At 35.1% G+C, this 18,320-nt stretch overlaps 1 protein-coding gene across 1 annotated transcript in view; it reads right to left on the reverse strand.

Annotated features, from left to right (window-relative positions):
• The window catches only part of TWF1 (twinfilin actin binding protein 1), a 40,866-nt gene that overhangs the window by 18,595 nt on the left and 3,951 nt on the right, over window positions 1-18,320 (reverse strand). The window contains exons 3-4 of the mRNA XM_001367169.4: window positions 6,773-6,951; window positions 5,488-5,583 (exon numbers count right to left, since the gene is read on the reverse strand). Of these exons, the coding sequence (XP_001367206.1) occupies window positions 5,488-5,583; window positions 6,773-6,951 (275 nt within the window). The remainder of the gene's footprint in view (window positions 1-5,487; window positions 5,584-6,772; window positions 6,952-18,320) is intronic.

Consider the following 18,320-nt stretch of genomic DNA (forward strand, 5'->3'; position numbering starts at 1 on the left):
TGTCAGGGCAAGAGATTTACCCTTGCTAAACAACAGCTCTGCAGAACCAGGAGAGCACTGTACACAGCCATAGCAATGTTGTATAACGATCAACTGTAAATGACTTGGGTATTCTCATCAGTACAAAGATTCTAAGACAGTTCTGAAGGACTTATGATGAAAAATGCTATCCACCTCAAGAGAAAGAACTGATGAAGTCTGAATGCAGACTGAAGCATGTCATTTTCAACTTTATTTTGTTTATTTTGGTTTGTTTTCTTTTACAACATGAAAAATACAGAAATATATTTTGTATGATTCACTTATATAGCCTATATTGAATTGCTTACCTTTTCAATAATGGGAGAGAAGAGGAGGGGATGTAGAGAATTTAGAATTTTAAATTTTAAAAAATGAATGTTGAGGGGGCAGCTGGGAGCTCAGTGGATTGAGAGCCAGGCCTAGAGACGAGAGGTCCTAGGTTCAAATCTGGCCTCAGCCACTTCCTAGCTGTGTGACCCTGGGCAAGTCACTTGACCCCCATTGCCTAGCCCTTACCACTCTTCTGCCTTGGAGCCAATACACAGTATTGACTCCAAGACGAAAGGTATGGGTTTAAAAAAAAAATGAATGTTGAAAATTGTTTTTACATATGATTGGGAAAAAAATATATATATATATATAAATAAACACAGCTGTTATCATGTCCTTGACTAATGGATTTGGATGTTATACCTTCATATTGATGAATCAGTGTCACTTTAGGAAGGAGGAGGACTCTCCAGTCTAGTAGCTCCTCAGATCCCTTTTGCTGAAAGACTTACCTGATGAGTTTGCTTCAGGACAATTATTAGTGAATTTGCTGGAGATGGTGTTATCTGTTCAGGGCCCCTGATATTTCTAGTGCTACTCATTGCTACTGCTTTATATCAGCAGATCACTGTGAATTATATCCAACACCATCCATCACATGTTCAATCTGAATCTTGTTCTTTTCAACTGGAGAAGTAAATGCCTGGAATTTCTAGTCTTCCTTCTCTTCCATATTCAGTCATCCTTGTCCTGTACTACTTTACGAGGTCATAATTCTTTTTTTTTTCTGTTTTTCTTGTATCTGCACTAAGCTTTTGCAATGGCCTTTAACAATTCAAGCAGTACAAGGTTCTCTTTAAGTCCCTTAGGACCTTACCTCCAAAGGGTGGAATATAGTTGAAACAAAATATACACAGCTCCATCAGGACATTTTTTGCATGCCCCACCCCTCTATCCAGCAAGTCCTCCATCCACTCTCTGGGATAATTCGGGGGCTCACAGGCAGTTGGAAGTTGTAGTTTGGGCACACAAACTCAAAAACCTTTGCCAAAGCTGCTTTAGACTATATAGGTTCAAGGCACTATTCAGGGCATTATGGCTTTAGTTGTTGAGGTGGCTTCCTAGTTACACAAAATGCTAGCCCATAAAGCACTAGGTGGCACAGAAAATATGGTACTAGTCCTGGAATCAGGAAGACCTGAGTTCAAATATGGCCTCCAATACTAACTGTGTGACCCTGGGACAAGTCATTTAACCCATCTATCTCAATTTACTTAATGGTGACAATTATAGTTTCCCAGGGTTGTTGAGAAATGAAATATTTGTAGAGCTTCACACAATGTCTTGCACACAGTAAGCTTAATAAATGCTTCTTTCAGGGCAGCTGGGTGGCTCAGTGTATTGAGAGCCAGGCTTACAGGAATAGGCTCAAATCTGGCCTCAGACACCGTCTAGCTATAGTGACCCTGGGCAAGTCATTTAAACCCTTCTGCCTATAAAAAAAAATGCTTCTTTCCTTCCTTCCATAAGGAATCAGTCTTTCAAATATTATGGATGTTCCCCTTCTATTAAAGTCAACATATCCTTCTCACTAGACTAGAAGAGGAGAAGAAAAATTGAGTAAGGGACCCTGACAAGCAGGGTGGAATTACTATGTTAAATATGATAATTCATAATAAGGAAAAATCGTACATAAGTTCAGTGTCATGTGAATCTTAAAATTGCTCAGATTATACCTTAGAAGATTTGGTTAAGCTATTCCCCTATTGTAACAATGGAGGTACTTGGTCAGGAATGTATTGAGAACTTTAAAATTACTCCACCCTGCTCAGACAGTGTCTTAGGGGAAGATAAAGTTGCAAATTCTTGATTGAACAAAGAAAAGTCCCTAATTCATACTTATAGTGTCTACTGTGACTGTCTCTGTCTCTGTCTCTCTCCCCCCTTCCCTTAATTCCTTCATTTGTATTAATTAAAATCTCCATAAAACCCAGCTGACCTTGAGTATTTTCATATTTGGGAATTTTCCCATGGCGACAACTTAATTTTAGATTTTAAATTAAAAAAAAAAAGATCTTTACAGTTGGCCAAAACTTTTTAAGTTTTGGCAATTCACAGTCTTGGCAACCCACATTTTTACGGTTACAGTCATAAACAATCTCCTTTGAATATTGAAATGTCATTAGTTATGTGCTAAGGCACAGAAAAATTATAAATACAAAAAAGCAGAAATATGAAAATGCTGCCATTATGGATCATTATGCAATAAAAATTAACACAGAACAGATCAGAAATGATGCCTTGAGATAACTGCAAAAAAGCCCAGTCAGATAGGACAAGGGTGAAGTGCAGAAGGTATGAAGGAAACAGGAGATTATAAGTAGTGCAAAGGTAGACTCATTAGGGTTTGCTAACTTTTAGATATGGAAGGGTGGGAAGAGAGAAAAATTAAAGATAAAAAAGTTTCAAGTTTTAGATTTTAAAAGCATGTGTTAAGTGTTTACTATGTGCTTAGCACTGGGCAAGAGCTTTACAAATATTATCTTATTTAATCTATAACCCTGAGAAGTAGGTACTATTATTATTCCCATTTTACAGATGAGGAAACAAGAAGCAGACAGAAGTTAGGTGACTTGCCCAGAGGTAGAGAGCTGTTAGATTTCTGAAGCCAGATTTGAACCCAAGACTTTTTGATTCCAAGCCCAGAACTATCCCTGTTATGCCAGTTTTAAAACCAAAATAACTGGATAAATGGTGATAATAATGACAGTTTTCAAAAGAAGTATGTTTTAGAGGAAAGAGAACAAACTCATGTGTTAAGTTTTAAGTGCCTGTGGAATATTCATGTGCAGATAAGGTAGATGAAGATGTAGGTCTGTAGTTTGATTAAGGAGGGGGGGGGGGGCTAAATTCCCACAATTGAGAATCACCTGCAGAGTTGATGGCTTAAGATGTAGGAATAGATGAAATTGTCAAGAGTATAGAAAAAAATAATTTTGTGGAATGCACTCACTTTAATGAGTCAAAAAGAAAAGTCACTGAAGAAACTACAAAAAAAGAATCAGGGCAGTGTTGTTTCTCAAAAACAAAGAATAGCTAAAGTAAGGAATAGTGAATATTATCAAAAGCTGAAGGTCAAGAAGGCTGAAAAAGAGGTTATTAGAACTGACAAGTTTGTCTTTGGGAAAGTAATTTCAGCAGACTACCTGGGACAAAAGCCAGATTACAAAGGAATAAAGAAAGGGTTGATAGTAAGAAAAGTGGAGGCATCACTTGACTTACAGGATTAGATTCCAAATCAATCAAGTGTTTTCTATACTGGCTCATGCTACTTCTTGAAAGTGACTATGAATTTTTTAATATACAGAATGTAAATTTTAAAAAATCTCCAAAAACTTCCCTATCACCAGACATAGAAATGCTAAATTGTTTGCCTCTTCTTCAAGCTGCTGTGAACATTTCTTTTTAAAAAAACTTTTACTCTCCAACTTAGAATCAATTGTATAGGTATACTGGTTTCAAGGTAGAAGAGGAGAAAGGGCTAGGCAATGAAGGTTAATGAGACAACTGCCCAGGGTCACAAAACTGAGTCAAATTTGAACCCAGCACCTTTGATCTCCAGGCCTGGCTCTCAATCCACTGAGTCACCCAGCTGTCCTGCTATGAACATTTAACACTTTGCATTACTAATAAGAAATATACAGATTAAAACAACTTCTACTTTATATCCATCAGACTTGCAAAAAATGACAAAAATGAGAATATGGTAATCTATAAAAATATGACAATAAAAAATAACTTCAAAAGATTTAAGAATTATGATCCACCATGAATTCAGAAAACTAATAAAGTATATTTTTCCTCTTTTAGTGAAGAGGGACAGACTAGAAATACAGAATGAGATATAGATCTTTAGATATATCCAACATGACTTTTTTTCTTGAGTAGTTATTTTTACAAGGAAAGGCTGCTGCTTCTTTTTTTTTTTAACCCTTACCTTCTGTCTTAGAATCAATACTGTATATTGGTTCCAAGGGCTAGGCAATGGGGGTCAAGTGACTTGCCCAGGGTTACCTAGCTAGGAAGTGTCTGAGGCCAGATTTGAACCTAGGACCTCCCATCTCTACGCCTGGCTCTCAATTCAGCAAGCCACCCAGCTGCCCACAAAGAAAAGCGTCTATTGGACTACACTTGGAGGGGGCATTAAGGGAGAGGAGGAGAAGGATAAAAAATATTAAGAAAAGAATATCGATGAAGCATTTTAAAATAAACAGAAGAGAGCAGAGGGAAGTTCAGAATGAGTAACAAACAGGGCAGTTTTGTAACTCTCATGTCAAATTTAATATTCTTTAAAAAACATGGTCCTCTTTTCTGTTTATATACTGAAATATTCATGTTTGTTGATGTTAAAATTCATAGTGACTTTATTTTAAAGTCTTTGTGTCAGTAGAAATTCTCTATTCTCAGTTGTATTGGCTTAAAAAACCCAAATGGTTTATCTTCTAAAACAAAAGACTGGCAGGTAGCTAGGTGGTTCAGTGGGTTGAGAGCCAGGCCTAGAGACAGGAGGTCCTAACTTCAAATCTGGCCTCAGACACTTCCCAGTTGTGTGACCCTGGGCAAGTCATTTAACCCCCATTGCCTAGCCCTTCCCACTCTTCTGCCTTGGAACCAATACACAGTATTGATTCCAAGATGGAAGGTCAGGGTTTAAAAAAAAATAAAATGAAATAAAATGAGATAAAACAAAAGACCACTTTTTTACCTTTCACATTTTACACTTATTTAACTTTCTAGAAATCCCTCATCTACAAAGCAACAAAAGGAGAAAATTTCAATAGATCCTTAAAAGAATAATTCATCTTTTCCAATTTCCCCTGACTTTAAATAATCAAGTATGTATCTGCAGTCACTAGATATGTTAGAAACAAATTTTATGACTCTAAAATAGATCTAAACAAAAAAATACATTTTCTCCTTACTTGATTTAGAATATAATTTCAAATACAGTTGGTCATGAAAAGAAATACCATGTTCTTAAATAGTCCTATTTTGTGTTCATGATCTCATTTTAGAATTTAGTGAAGAGCCAAGATTTATGAATCTAAATTCATGCAATTACTTACCATAACCTAAGGATATGTGTATAATTCTTTAAAATGACAACAGACCATATTCAATTAAAAAAATTGGTACCTTCACTGTCCCAAATATTTCATCTTTAATATGACCACCTCCAAACTCCTTTTTCAGAGTTGCTCTGGTTGCTGCATACAACATTTTTTGACGAACCTATTACAATTTTGAGAATTTATTAAGAATTTTATAAATGACATCAAATTATAAATGTTTACTCTCTAAAGTTATTAAAATTCATATTAAAATTATAACTAACATGGTAATATCTGAAACTATTTTTATACAACCACAGTTCAGAAAATAATTAAAAATGAATTTCAATTGTCAACAGAAAGTGCTAATTACATTATAAATGTAATTTTAAGTATTATACAGTTCTCAATCTATATGTAATCTCTTAATGAACTAAAATGATGAATTCAAAATGAAAAAAATTATTTTAAAGGGTATCTTTCACTTAAAAATGTACAGAGCATTTAAGCAAGAAACCTCTTACAGTCTACCCTACATTACTAAGCTTAACCATTTGCCATGAAAGTAAATTCATAAGTATTCATAAATCTACAACCTCAAATCAAATTTTCCTTTCTGATTTTGATGTTGGGGAATTAGAAATTAATACCCCTTTGAAAAAGATCTCTTTCTGAATCTCAGAAAGAAAAATACTTCTATGCTCCTTATGTAAGAATGGGTCTAAATAAATTGAATTTCATAATGATTTTACTTTAAGTTCTATTTAGGTAATAAAGAGAAACTAGCTTCTTCAAAAATAGAGCTAACACTAACAAAAAACAAATTTTCAATATATTCACAGTTTTTACAATCATTCCACTTAAATGTTCTTCACATTATCAAAAGCCCTCCTGTGTGCTCTTTATGAGAGAATGGGTCTAAAATGTTTTCATTTCATAGTGATTTTATTTTAAATTCTGTTTAGGTAATTAAGAAACCAACTTCTTCGAAGAGAAAACTAACACCAGTAAAAAGATTTATAATATCTTCAATTACACTGATTTTTTTGATTTGATTGAAAAAAATTACATATTTACATTATAATAATACAATTATTACATTTAAATGTTCCTAACATTTCAAAATATTAAAAGCATTCTTTTATTTTATAATAGATCCTGTGACTTTATTTCTAATCTCCACAAACTTTAAAATTTTAAATGAGATTTTACAATACTCCTAAATCAGCACTATGAGAGTCAAAGGTTTTTTGTCTCTCTCTCTTTCCCTTTAATAAGCATCAACATTTCTTTCCAGCTTTTTTTTTTTGACACAGATACGAGCAACAAGGAATATCTAGTTCTTTTCAGTATTAATAAAAATTACTTACGTGAGAATAGTCTGGTGACCATGCAATGAAGATCCACTCATATCCTTGTGCATTCTGAGAATCTAACCTGTACAATATGTAGCATGGTTGCTTCTCTTCTAATAGTGGTAGAATGAAAGTATCATAATCTTTATCCCAAGTCTCTGCAGGCTGACTAGAAGATCCAACTACAAGTTGTTCTATGAAGAATAATAAATGCATTTAATGGATTTGAAGTTCTAAATAACAGTACTAGCAAGAGTTTTATTACATGCTAACATATGCTTATAATAGCTAACATTCAATTCTATATGCTGAGAAATGGGAGAGAAAAAGTTACAGACATTCTAATTAGAAAAGTATTGTCAATTAAAAGTACATTTCTTGAAATTATCTTTTATGGAGTCATACAACAAGAAAGTCAAGATATTACTTAATTAAAATAATCTTTACCACTCATCTTGGACACTCAATGTCACACAAGCAACAACTTAAGAAAAGGTAAAGATGGAATGTCATGAAACTGTTTTAATTTTTAATCAAAAAAGTTTTTTCTACATGGAAAGAATCATGGTCATTTAATACAATGATGACCATAATATATTTCTAAATTAATAACATTTTTTTCCTAAATGGAATTAACAAATACAAATCTTTTCTGATAGTGGTTCTACACAAAGCTCATAAAATATTTTAAGAAAGTTTAAAAAACTAAGGCCAAATAAACTTGTTAACAACTGGGTTTCTTTTAAATTTAGAATAGTAATTTTTAAGAAAACAAACTTTTGTTAGACTGACAATATATACAAATAATCCTTTGACTAGTTATATAGAACACATAAAATATACAAAAGCATTAGGAAAATTTTTGTCAAAATATTAAAAAGTAAACTGAAAAATAAAAATCCAGTGACGTTAAATTAGCACTCAGAATATCTGATAAGTTACTCATTCACTAAAGTATTTTAGTTAAAACTACTCAGCACCTCAAATTTCATATGATTGTTTGACAAATGGGAATATGCTTCTAGCTTAATCTAATTAATGTTTTACTTTGAAAATTTCTAGAAAAATGAGCTTTGTAAAAAGGTAATACTATAGTAGAACCAATTAATCTTTTCTAATAAAGGGAAATAGTAATAACCAAAATCCCCAACAGCATGTTATCCAACATAATTTTTACTTTATTTTGGTTTGGGATATATCAATTTTTCCCCTAAATAATGACCTCTCTAATTAAGCTTTTCATGGACAATGGAAAGAGGCAGCCATTTATTTGAGGGTAACCAGAAGCTATTCTAGAATGAAAAATTAAGAGAATTTACAATGTAGTTAATTCTGACATAGATAATTATAAGTTTAATCTAGTATTTTATTCCTAATTCCATGTTTCCTAGCTAGCATCAGAAGAATTTCTAAGCTGTGAGCTGAATTCTGGGAAAGACTTGGACTCATTAAAGAAGCTTTGGACTCCCAAGCCACATGAGGGTACATCAATAGATGATAATGCACAAAGACAATTGTCATTCTCCATCACGGAGAGACTACCACTATAATTTCCTGAAGGCAATCTGGCTTATTCTTCTCATCTGATTTAATTCTGAGCCTCACCATTCATTTGCTTTATCTTTTCCAGACGTATATGTACATACATTAATGAAATGATGCCAACTCAACCAATATCCCTTCTTTCTCACTGATGTAAAATTTTTATAAGAATCATTATCATGTATATGAATAAGATATTAATAGTGGACTAGAAGAGTCTAATAAGTAATTTGTGATAAAAATCCCAACAAGTTCAGGGTATTAAAAAAATCATTTTGGGGGCAGCTGGGTGGCTCAGTGGATTGAGTCAGGCCTAGAGATGGTAGATCCTAGGTTCAAATCTGGCCTCTGACACTTCCTAGTTTGGTGACCCTGGGCAAGTCACTTGACCCCCATTGCCTAGCCCTTACCACCCTTCTGCCTTGGAACCAATACATTGGTTGGTTCCAAGATGGAAGGTAAGGGTTTAAAAAAAATTAGACCAGCCAATAATCAATAAATTAATGGTCAGTGGTTCAGTAATCAAAAACCAAAACACAGAGTCTAGAGTCATCTTAATTACCTTGTCTTCTTGACAACATATTATTAGGCCCACCCCTGAACAGAAAAAGGCAACTCTAACTGCAAGACACTTAATGAAAAGGTGGACATTGTGGAGGGGTCAGGGAAGGTCAGCTGAGAGTGTGGTCTGGTCTTAAGATTTCAACAGCTGCTAGAAATTTAGGCAAAGAAAACCACTTCACTGTGGTTAGGTTTTTCCTTTATAATTCAAGTTACAGTAAATCTTAATGAGGGGGACAAAAGGACAGAAACTCATACTCCCAGAGTAAACAGAACTCAGGTTCCCAGTTGGGTGGGGCACAATCTAGTTAATGAATAGATATTTTAAGAGCAGGAATGTAATGACATTCCTAGAATTGTCAGGAGGGAAGGGGTAAGGGGAGGGGACAAGTAAGAGAAGGTCTTTTGACAGAAAAAGGAATATTTACAAATCAATATTAGTAATTAAATGCTACAGCATTAAAATTAATTTTCCTCAGGTTCCACAGTGAATTTTGTCTTTATCTTCATACTAACTGAAAGATGTGGAAAAGCAAAACATTGGAAATGTGATGCCATTTTAAGATGAAAAATGAGCTTGACCCAAAATTGAACAGAAAGAAGAGATCAGTGGCTTGCATTTTGGGAATAGCACTTTTACAATGATCTTGAATTTCCTACCATTGTAAAAGTCCATTTCTTTAATATCAAAATTATCTCTGGGATACTTTTTGGCTGTGTAGAAGCATATTTAAAATTTGTTTTTCAATTTCTCTATAAAGAAACACAGTTTCTATGGTCTAAATATCATTTCCAGACTCCCTTAAGGTGGGTTAAGGACAAAAGGCCTTTCATAAGGAAATAGACTGAGTAGAAACCCAATTCTCAAACAAATACCTGTTATCTTGTTAAAAATACTGCCTTTACTACCTCCTGAAGTGATTGAGTTACCTAAGTATGGATCTACCTTTGTCCATTCAAAAAGAATTATAATATTGATCACAGAGAGATTTCAATCCTAAAGAAGAAGAAGAATCAAGGCAATTCTGGACTGTTAATCCAAACTGTATTTTAATGTATTATAACCTTTTTCTTGGTCAAGATTCCAATTAATACCATCTCAAATCATCTTGAGAGAGAAATGTCAGAGGGTGCAGATGGACTGTGCCAATTTGTACATTTCTCACTCTAGAATAAAAATGGCTTGAATTTAGAAATAATGTTAAACTAAATAAAAATTTAAATGTAAAAGATTTTGCCATAAAATTCAGACTATCACTTTTTTTTTTAACAGCTACAAATCCTGAAATATGATAATCTTGTGTACTCTGGATCCTCTCTTCTGGTACAGTGCCCCCATAATTATTCCGTCTCTATACAGAAAATTCAATCTCTTCATGTCAGACATGAAAAATCTTCACTAAACTATCACATCCTCAGCTATATCTCTGTGCCCTTTGTCTTTGCACTGCTTGATAAACTCTTAGAAAAGGCTATCTACTATTAACCCTTCTACTTTATCTCTTCTCAATCATTTGCAAACTAGCTTTTAGAAATAGCAACATTATCAATAATGACCTAATTACCAAATCTGAAAGCTCTTTATTTATCTTTCTTTCTTGATGCATTACACCTTGCCTGGCCCCATACTCTGAGGACCATAGGGCCTTTCCATTTGGTTTAAAACATATGTGTGTATGTGTGTGTACATGTGTGTGTATTTATATGTATGTGTATATATATATATATATTCTCTCCCTCATTAAAATGTGTTTTTCAGGAACAGGCATTGCCTCTGCTTTTCTATTTGATAATGATAATAAGCATTTTTATAGTGCTTTAAAAGTTAGCCAAGTGCTTTAAAAATATAAACTCATTTTTACCCTCACAACAACCCTAAGAGGCAGGTATACTAGCTTTATTTTGCAGATGAGGAAACTAAGAAACTTAGAATAAGGGACTGACTTAACAAAGATCATAGCTATTAAGTGTCCTGAGGCTGGATTTGCACTTGGGTTTTCCTGACTCCAGATCTAGTGGATCTATTTTGGAAATAGCACTATCCATAGTACTAGCACTACACATTCCCTTGAACTTACTAAACCCTCTCCCCCCAAATACCTTTTATTTTCTAAGTACTTACATGTATGTAATTTGTTTTCTCTGTAGAAGACGGTAAGCTCCTTAATGATTGTTCAGTTGTTTCAGTCATGTCCAACTTGTGACCACATTTGGCTTTTCTTGGCAAAGACACTAGAGCAGTTTGCCACTTCTTTCTCTAGCTCTTTTTTTTTATATATGAGAAAACTGAGGCAAACAAAGCAAAGTAATGGGTCCATGGTCACATAGCTAGTAAGTATCTAAGGCCAGATTCAAATTCAGGAAGAAGACTCTTCCTGATTCCAGATTCAACACCCTCAAGTTCCTTGAGGACACATACTATATTTCATTATTGTCTTTATAATCTTCAAGGTCTAGCACAGTGTCTAGCACATAGATATTTTTAGAATGTTAAATTATTTGACAAATAAACCAAGGAAAATTCACATGGTGGGAGAAGTAAGATATAGCAAGTTAATGATAATGTGTTCACAAGAAAAAGGATAAAAACTTATTGAGGATATAGATAAGGAAAAGTAAATTATCATACAAAGTCCAATAGCAAGCTATAGAAAGAGAAATTCCATCTAAGTAATATGAAATGCTTGGGAATCTAACTGCCAAAACAAAGCTAGGAAATATAAGAATATAATTACAAAACATTTTTTATACAAAGATCTGAACTGGAAAAATATATATATATTTTAAAATTCTTATTTTCCATCTTAGAATCAATACTGTGTTTTGGTTCTAAGGCAGAAGAGTGGTAAGGGCTAGGCAGTGGAGTTATGAGACTTGCCCAAGGAAATAAAGCTAGGAAATGTCTGAGGCCAGATTTGAACCTAGGATCTCCCAACTCTAGATCTGGCTCTCAATCCATTGAGCCACCCGGCTGCCCCCTGAACTGGAAAAATATTAATTGCTCATAAATAGCATGAGCCAAACTAATAAGAATGACCATTCTCCTTAATTTATTCAGTGCCATACCAATAAAACTACCAAAAAATCATTTTATGGAGTTAGGGAAAAAAATAATTAAAATTCATTTGGAAGAATAAAAAGTCAAGAATATCAGGAGAATCAATAAAAAAATTTCAAGGAAAGTGGCCTAGCAGCACAAGATCTCAAATTGCATTGCAAAGCAGTCATTATCAAAACAATCTTCTGTCTGGTACTGGCTAAAAGACAGAGTAGTGGCTCAGTGGACTAGATCAGGTAGTGGTAATAACCATAGTAATCTAGTGTTTGAAAAATCCAAAGATTTAAGCCTTTGGGACATGAACTCACAATATGACAAAAACTGCTGAGAAAACTGGAAAGCAGTTTGGCAAAAACTAGATATAGATCAATATCTAACACTGAATACACCAAGAAGGGCCAAAATGGGATATGACTTAGACATGAAAGGTGTTATAAGTAAATAAGGAGAGCACAGAATAGTTTACCTGTCAGATCTATTGATAAAAGAACTTATGACCAAACAGAACAGAGAGCACTACAGGATGCAAAATGAATAATTTTTATTACATCAAATTTAAAGTTTTGCACAAACAAAATCAATAAATCAAGATTGGAAGGAAAGCAGAAAACTGGGGGTGGGGGATTGTACAGCTTGATAAAGGCCTCATTTCTCAAATATATATAGAATAGAGTAAATCTATGAATATAATATCATTCACCAATTGATAGTCAAAAGATATGAAAAACAATTTTCATACCAAAAAATCAAAGCTATCTATAGTCATGGAAAAATGCTCCAAATCAGTACTGAGAGAAATGAAAATTAAAATAACTCAGGTACCTATCAGATTTGCTAATCTGACACAAAAGAAAAATTACAAGTGTTGGAGAGAATGTGGCAAAATTGGGACACCCAAAACATTGCTGGTGGAGTTGTGAGCTGATACAACTATTCTGCAAAGCAACTTAAAACTGTACGTACCTTTTAACCCAGCATGGTCACAACTAAGTCTGTATCTCAAAAGATATTTTTTAAAAGGAAGGGGGAGAACTTATTTGTACAAAAAATATTTATAGCAGCTATTTTTTGTGGTGGCAAAGAATTAAATGTTGGGGAATGGCTAAACAAATTTTGGTATATGATTGTGATGGAATACCATTTAACTCTAAAAAAAATGATGAGTAGGACGCTTTCAGAAAAAAACCAGAAAGACTTAAAGAACTGATGCAACATGAAGTGAGCAGAATAATCAGAACACTGTAGACAGCAACAGCAATATTGTACAACAATCATGACTTTGTTGTTCTCAGCAATAACAAAGTTCAAGGTAATTCTAAAAGATTTATGGAAAATGTTATCCACCTCCAAAGAAGGAACTAGTGAAGTCCAAATACAAATTAAAGCATATAATTTTTTTACTTTCTTTATTTTTGAGGGCTTTTATCTTTGTTTTCCTCCATCCTATGATGAATATAGAAATATTTTACACAACTGTAATGTATATATAACTAGTATCAAATTGCTTGCTATCTCTAGAACAGAAAAGAGGGAGAAAATAAGGAACTCAAAATTAAAAACATGAGTGTAAAAAATATTTTTCATGTAATTGGAAAATATTAAATAATTTTTTAAAATTAAAAAAATTTATTTTGACAATTGTAAAAAAAAAGTAGATTACACTGAAGTGAGAATGAATGACAAGATTGTCAGCCCAGGTAGTACACTAATACTTCTGCAACACTAATTCAAGAAACATTTGTTATATTTTTGAACTACACAGCCAAAAAATTACTGTCTCTCTGTCCTAGAAGTGCTTACAATCTAATGATGGGGAAATGACATGTCTATTTAGCATGATCCAAGGTGGAATGTTATAAACCAAAAGGTGTGGTGAAAAGTGGTATAAGAAATAAGAAATAAAAAAGTGTATAAGGAAAGTATTTATGGAGGAGAGCATTTAAAGTATTTATGTGTCTGAGAGCAAGGCTTTGAAGAGAAAAGATTACATTTGGGAAACTACTGGTTCTACATTTAGAGTATAAGCAGTAGTAAAGTGAAATAAGACTAGAAAAGTAAGTTGGAATAATACTGTGAAAAACTAGGCTAGAGGAGGCAGCCTGATACCTCAGTAGACTGAGAATCAGGCCTAAAGACAGGAGGTCTTGGGTTCAAATATAACCCCAGATACTTCCTAGCTGTGAACTTTGGGCAAGTTACTTAACCCCCACTGCTTAGCTCTTATCATTCTTTTGCCTGAAAATCAAGATTTCAAGATGGAAAGTATAGGCTTAAAAAAAAAAAAGGAAAACCAGGTTAGAAAATTTTATAATTATGCAGTGGAAGCCACTGAAAGTTTTCCTAGATGGCCTTTACTGCACTGGATAAACCCTTAATGGAAGATTTTATCAGAGAAAATGGAAAGAATTGCAGAGGATGAGAATACAAGGCACCATCTGCATAATGTGGTTATACAAATAAAATAAAGTATTCTTAAGGGGAAAAAAATCTTCCCATAGTGAATAAGCTATTAGAAATGAAACAAACTACTTCTCTAACAATCCTTTCAGCAGGGCTTCTTTGTATATAGCACATATTAATCAATCAACCAGCAAGCATTTACTAAGTGCCTGCCTATAAAATATGACAGGTGTCTACCTTCCCCCCCCAGCTCTCACCTGGCTCCAAAAAGCTATAGCACGTGCAGCAACCACAACCCAATAAACTGTCTCAGCAGACAGGCTAAATCAGGCTGCGAGTAACCAACAGGCTTCAGACCCATCAGTGAGTTAGGAGGGTATCTATCCTGGCAGATGGGGCAAATGACACCAATTTGTTCCAACAGCTATGAAGGCAGCTGAAGCAAGTGCTGCGGAGCACTAAGAGCTTGGTTAAACACAAAGAAGTCAAGGTCACCCACTTCATCCTGAGCCACCACCAGTTATCTTTGACTTTTGTCTTGCCATGGGACTTTGATGACCCTGGGAAAGTGAGGTTGACAATTTTGTGCAACTCTGTCTCACTGAAATCCAGTGATTTCAAACATTTTGTCCCTCTTTGAATAGGAAGGGCAGCAACTATAAAGTGAGAGGCACTGGGAACAAAAAGAAAAACAAGATGTCCCCTGCCTCAAGGAGCTTATCTATCCAAGGAGATAAGATGTACTGTATAAATATATAAAAAAAAAATAAATGTTGAAAATGGGTGGGAGCACTAGTTGCAGGCTGGGGATTAGAAGGCAGTGTTTAAGTTGAGTTTTGGAGGAAACAAGATTGTAAGAGGAAGAGATAAAGAATTTCATTACAACATAGGGATGGCCAGTGCAAAGACAGAGAGAGAAGAGAAAGGAGAGCCCTGAAATACATAGTGCTAGAAAGGATTGGAAAGTTTTTTGGCTTCAAAAGTCAAACAGAGGTATTTATGGTCTTTCTTAAAGGTAATATGGAGCCAGCAGAGTTTACCAAATAAAAGAATAACATGATCTGACTAATACTTTGGGGACGGATTAGAGGTGAAAGGCCTGGATTAAGGAGACAATTGCAAAGACTAAGATTAAGAACACTACAGAAAAATTCCTATGAAAGCTTGAGGGAAAGGTGATGAGTAATGGCCAAGCACATTGTGAAAAGTGGACAGATAAAGATGACAAATAGGTAGTAATGGCAAGATTTAAGAAGTAACCAGATATGTGAGGTAAGGAAGAAGACTAGAAAGTACCTTGGAGGATTCTGAGGACTGTTAAGACCTCAGCAGAAAGAGGGAAGTTGAAAGTGAGAAGTTTTGTTTGAATAATGAATTCTGTTTTGGACATACTATCATAAGATAGATATAGGTTAAGAATGGACTTCAGGTCAGTTAATCCAACCCTTTCATTTACATAAAATGGAACTGAGGCCACAGAATTTAACTCACAGTTAAGGATCAGAGGTGGAACTTAAAAGGTAGATCTTTTGAAAGCACTGCCAGTGCTCATTTTGGACATCCACTTTGAAATGCCCAATAGGGAGTTGATGACACATGACCAGAACCCAGCAGTGACTTGTTCAGTCATTTCAGTAGTGTCCTGACTCTGCATGAACCCATTTGGGATTTTCGTAACAAAGATACTGGAGAGGTTTGTAATTTCCTTCTCCAGCTCATTTTACAGATGAGAACACTGAGGCAAACAATTTTGCCCAGGGTCACACAGCTAGTAGGTGTGTGAGAAGGTAGTCTTGACTTTCGTCCTACCACTAGACTTTGATGACTCTGAAAGAGAGTGAAGTCAATGACTTTGTTCAACTCTGCCTCACTTTGATCCAACTCATGAGCAAGTTAAGAAATCACTCTCAGGGGGCAGCTGGGTAGCTCAGTGAATTGAGAGCCAGGCCTAGAGATGGGAGGTCCTAGGTTCAAATCTGACCTCAGACACTTCCAAGCTGGGTGACCCTAGGCAAGTCACTTGACCCCCATTGCCTAGCCCTTACCACTCTTCTGCCTTGGAGCCAATACACAGTATTGATTCCAAGATGGAAGGTAAGGGTTTAAAAAAAAAACAAAAAAAGAAATCACTCTCATGATGTTATTGGTACTCTTCAAAGATAAAGGAAGAACAATGAGTAGCTGAGGCCAGATTTGAACTCACAAGGAAGTCTTCCCAACCCCAGGCCCACTCTTCTATCCTCTAGACGACCTAGCTGTTCCCTCACTTCCCTTTTTTGTCTTTTAGCTATGTCAGACTCTTTGATACCATTTAGAGCTTTCTTGGCAAAGCTACTAGAATGGTTAGCCATTTCCTTCTCTAGATCATTGTACAGATGAGGAAACTGAAGCAAACAGAGTTAAATGATTTACCCAAGGTTATTTAGCTGGCTTAAGTGTCTGAGGCTGGATTTTTAACTGAGGTTCTTCCTGACCTTAGGGTCAGCTTTCTATCCCCTGTGCCACCTAGCTCCCTATTCTAGGGACTAGTGCTATATACATTCCCCTGGGAATCATGTATAGGGATAATTAAAACTATATGGAAATTGATGAAGGCACCAAGTGAGAATTCATAAGATAAGAGAAAAGAGTCTACCATATAGAACAGCACTCAAGACAACCAGCAAAGAAAACTCATAAGCAGATAAAAGAAGCAAGAAAGAACAATACCATTAAAACACAGGGAGGAGAAAGTATCTAGAAAAAGAGGCTGGTCACTGTGTCCTGATGCAAAGAGGTCAAGAATGAACAGAGAAAAGTCTACCAAATGTGGCAATTAAGAGATCATTGGTAACTTTGGAGAGAGTATTTACAATTGAATGATAAAGTCAGAAGCCAGACTAGAGAGGACAAAAAGGCAAATGAACAGGGAAGGGCAAGACTTAAAGTACTGAAAGCTTTTTGTTGGCTATGGCTTTGAAAGGGAGAAGAGACTGGAAGACAGCTTGAAACAGTAAGGTTTAGAGTTTTTTGGTTTTCTTTCATTTTAACCAAAATGTAAGAGTGTAGGCATTAGCAAAAGAGCCAGGAGATGAGGAGAGGCTAAAGGATTGTAGGGAGATTGAGAGGATTTTATGGAAAATCTACTGGAGGTGCTGGGAATAAATGAGATCAAGGCTATATAGAATATATGAAGGTGGACTGACCATGGGGAGAACAGTTACTATACTATTAGGGACTAGAGTAGGGGAGGAGAAAATGAAGGAAGGTATCAATGTGTTTGGAAATAAAGAGAGTTGAGAGAAAAGGGACCTTTGGCAAGTGTTCTCAAGTATGTACTTGTTTAAGAGAGTAAAAGAATGGGGCATTATAGGAAGCTTGAAGAGAGAAGGGTATATATTAATAAAGGTGACATCAAAACATACTTTTTGTTCCAATTTATCAAAAAAATCATCTTTTAACTCTTCATCCACTCCCCCCAATCCAATGCTAATTAGTAGACTTTAGTATGACACCCTGTTCCTAATTTTGAGATGGAAACTCTTTGCCAGTCCCTCACATTCAGAACCTTAACTTCTCAATCTCTCTTAACCCTTCACCCCATTCAATCAGTTGCCAAGTCTTGATATTTCTATCCTTGTAATATTTCTCCTATATTTCTCCTTCTTTCCTCTGACACTTTCACCACAGTGGGATCCTTTCCACATACTCCATTATCCATTGATAGGAGTCTCCTTGTTTTCTTGGATATGTATATGACTCTTCATCTCTCAACTCTGGGTATGTTCACTGGTTATGCCCCATACTTTGAACTCTCTCATTTCTCAAATTCAACTCCTATCTCCCCTGACTTGTCTCAAGTCTCAGCTAGTTTCACCTCCTATGAGAATCCTTTCTTGTTCCTTCTTATTGCTAGTGCCTTCCCTCCAGGATTATCTCAGATTTATACTGTATATATTTAGTCTGCTTCTCCCTTTAGACCATAAGGTCCTTGAGAGCAGGAACTATTTTTGCCTTTCTTTG

Source organism: Monodelphis domestica, chromosome 5 (genome assembly GCF_027887165.1).
Source record: "Monodelphis domestica isolate mMonDom1 chromosome 5, mMonDom1.pri, whole genome shotgun sequence".
Taxonomy (NCBI): domain Eukaryota; kingdom Metazoa; phylum Chordata; class Mammalia; order Didelphimorphia; family Didelphidae; genus Monodelphis; species Monodelphis domestica.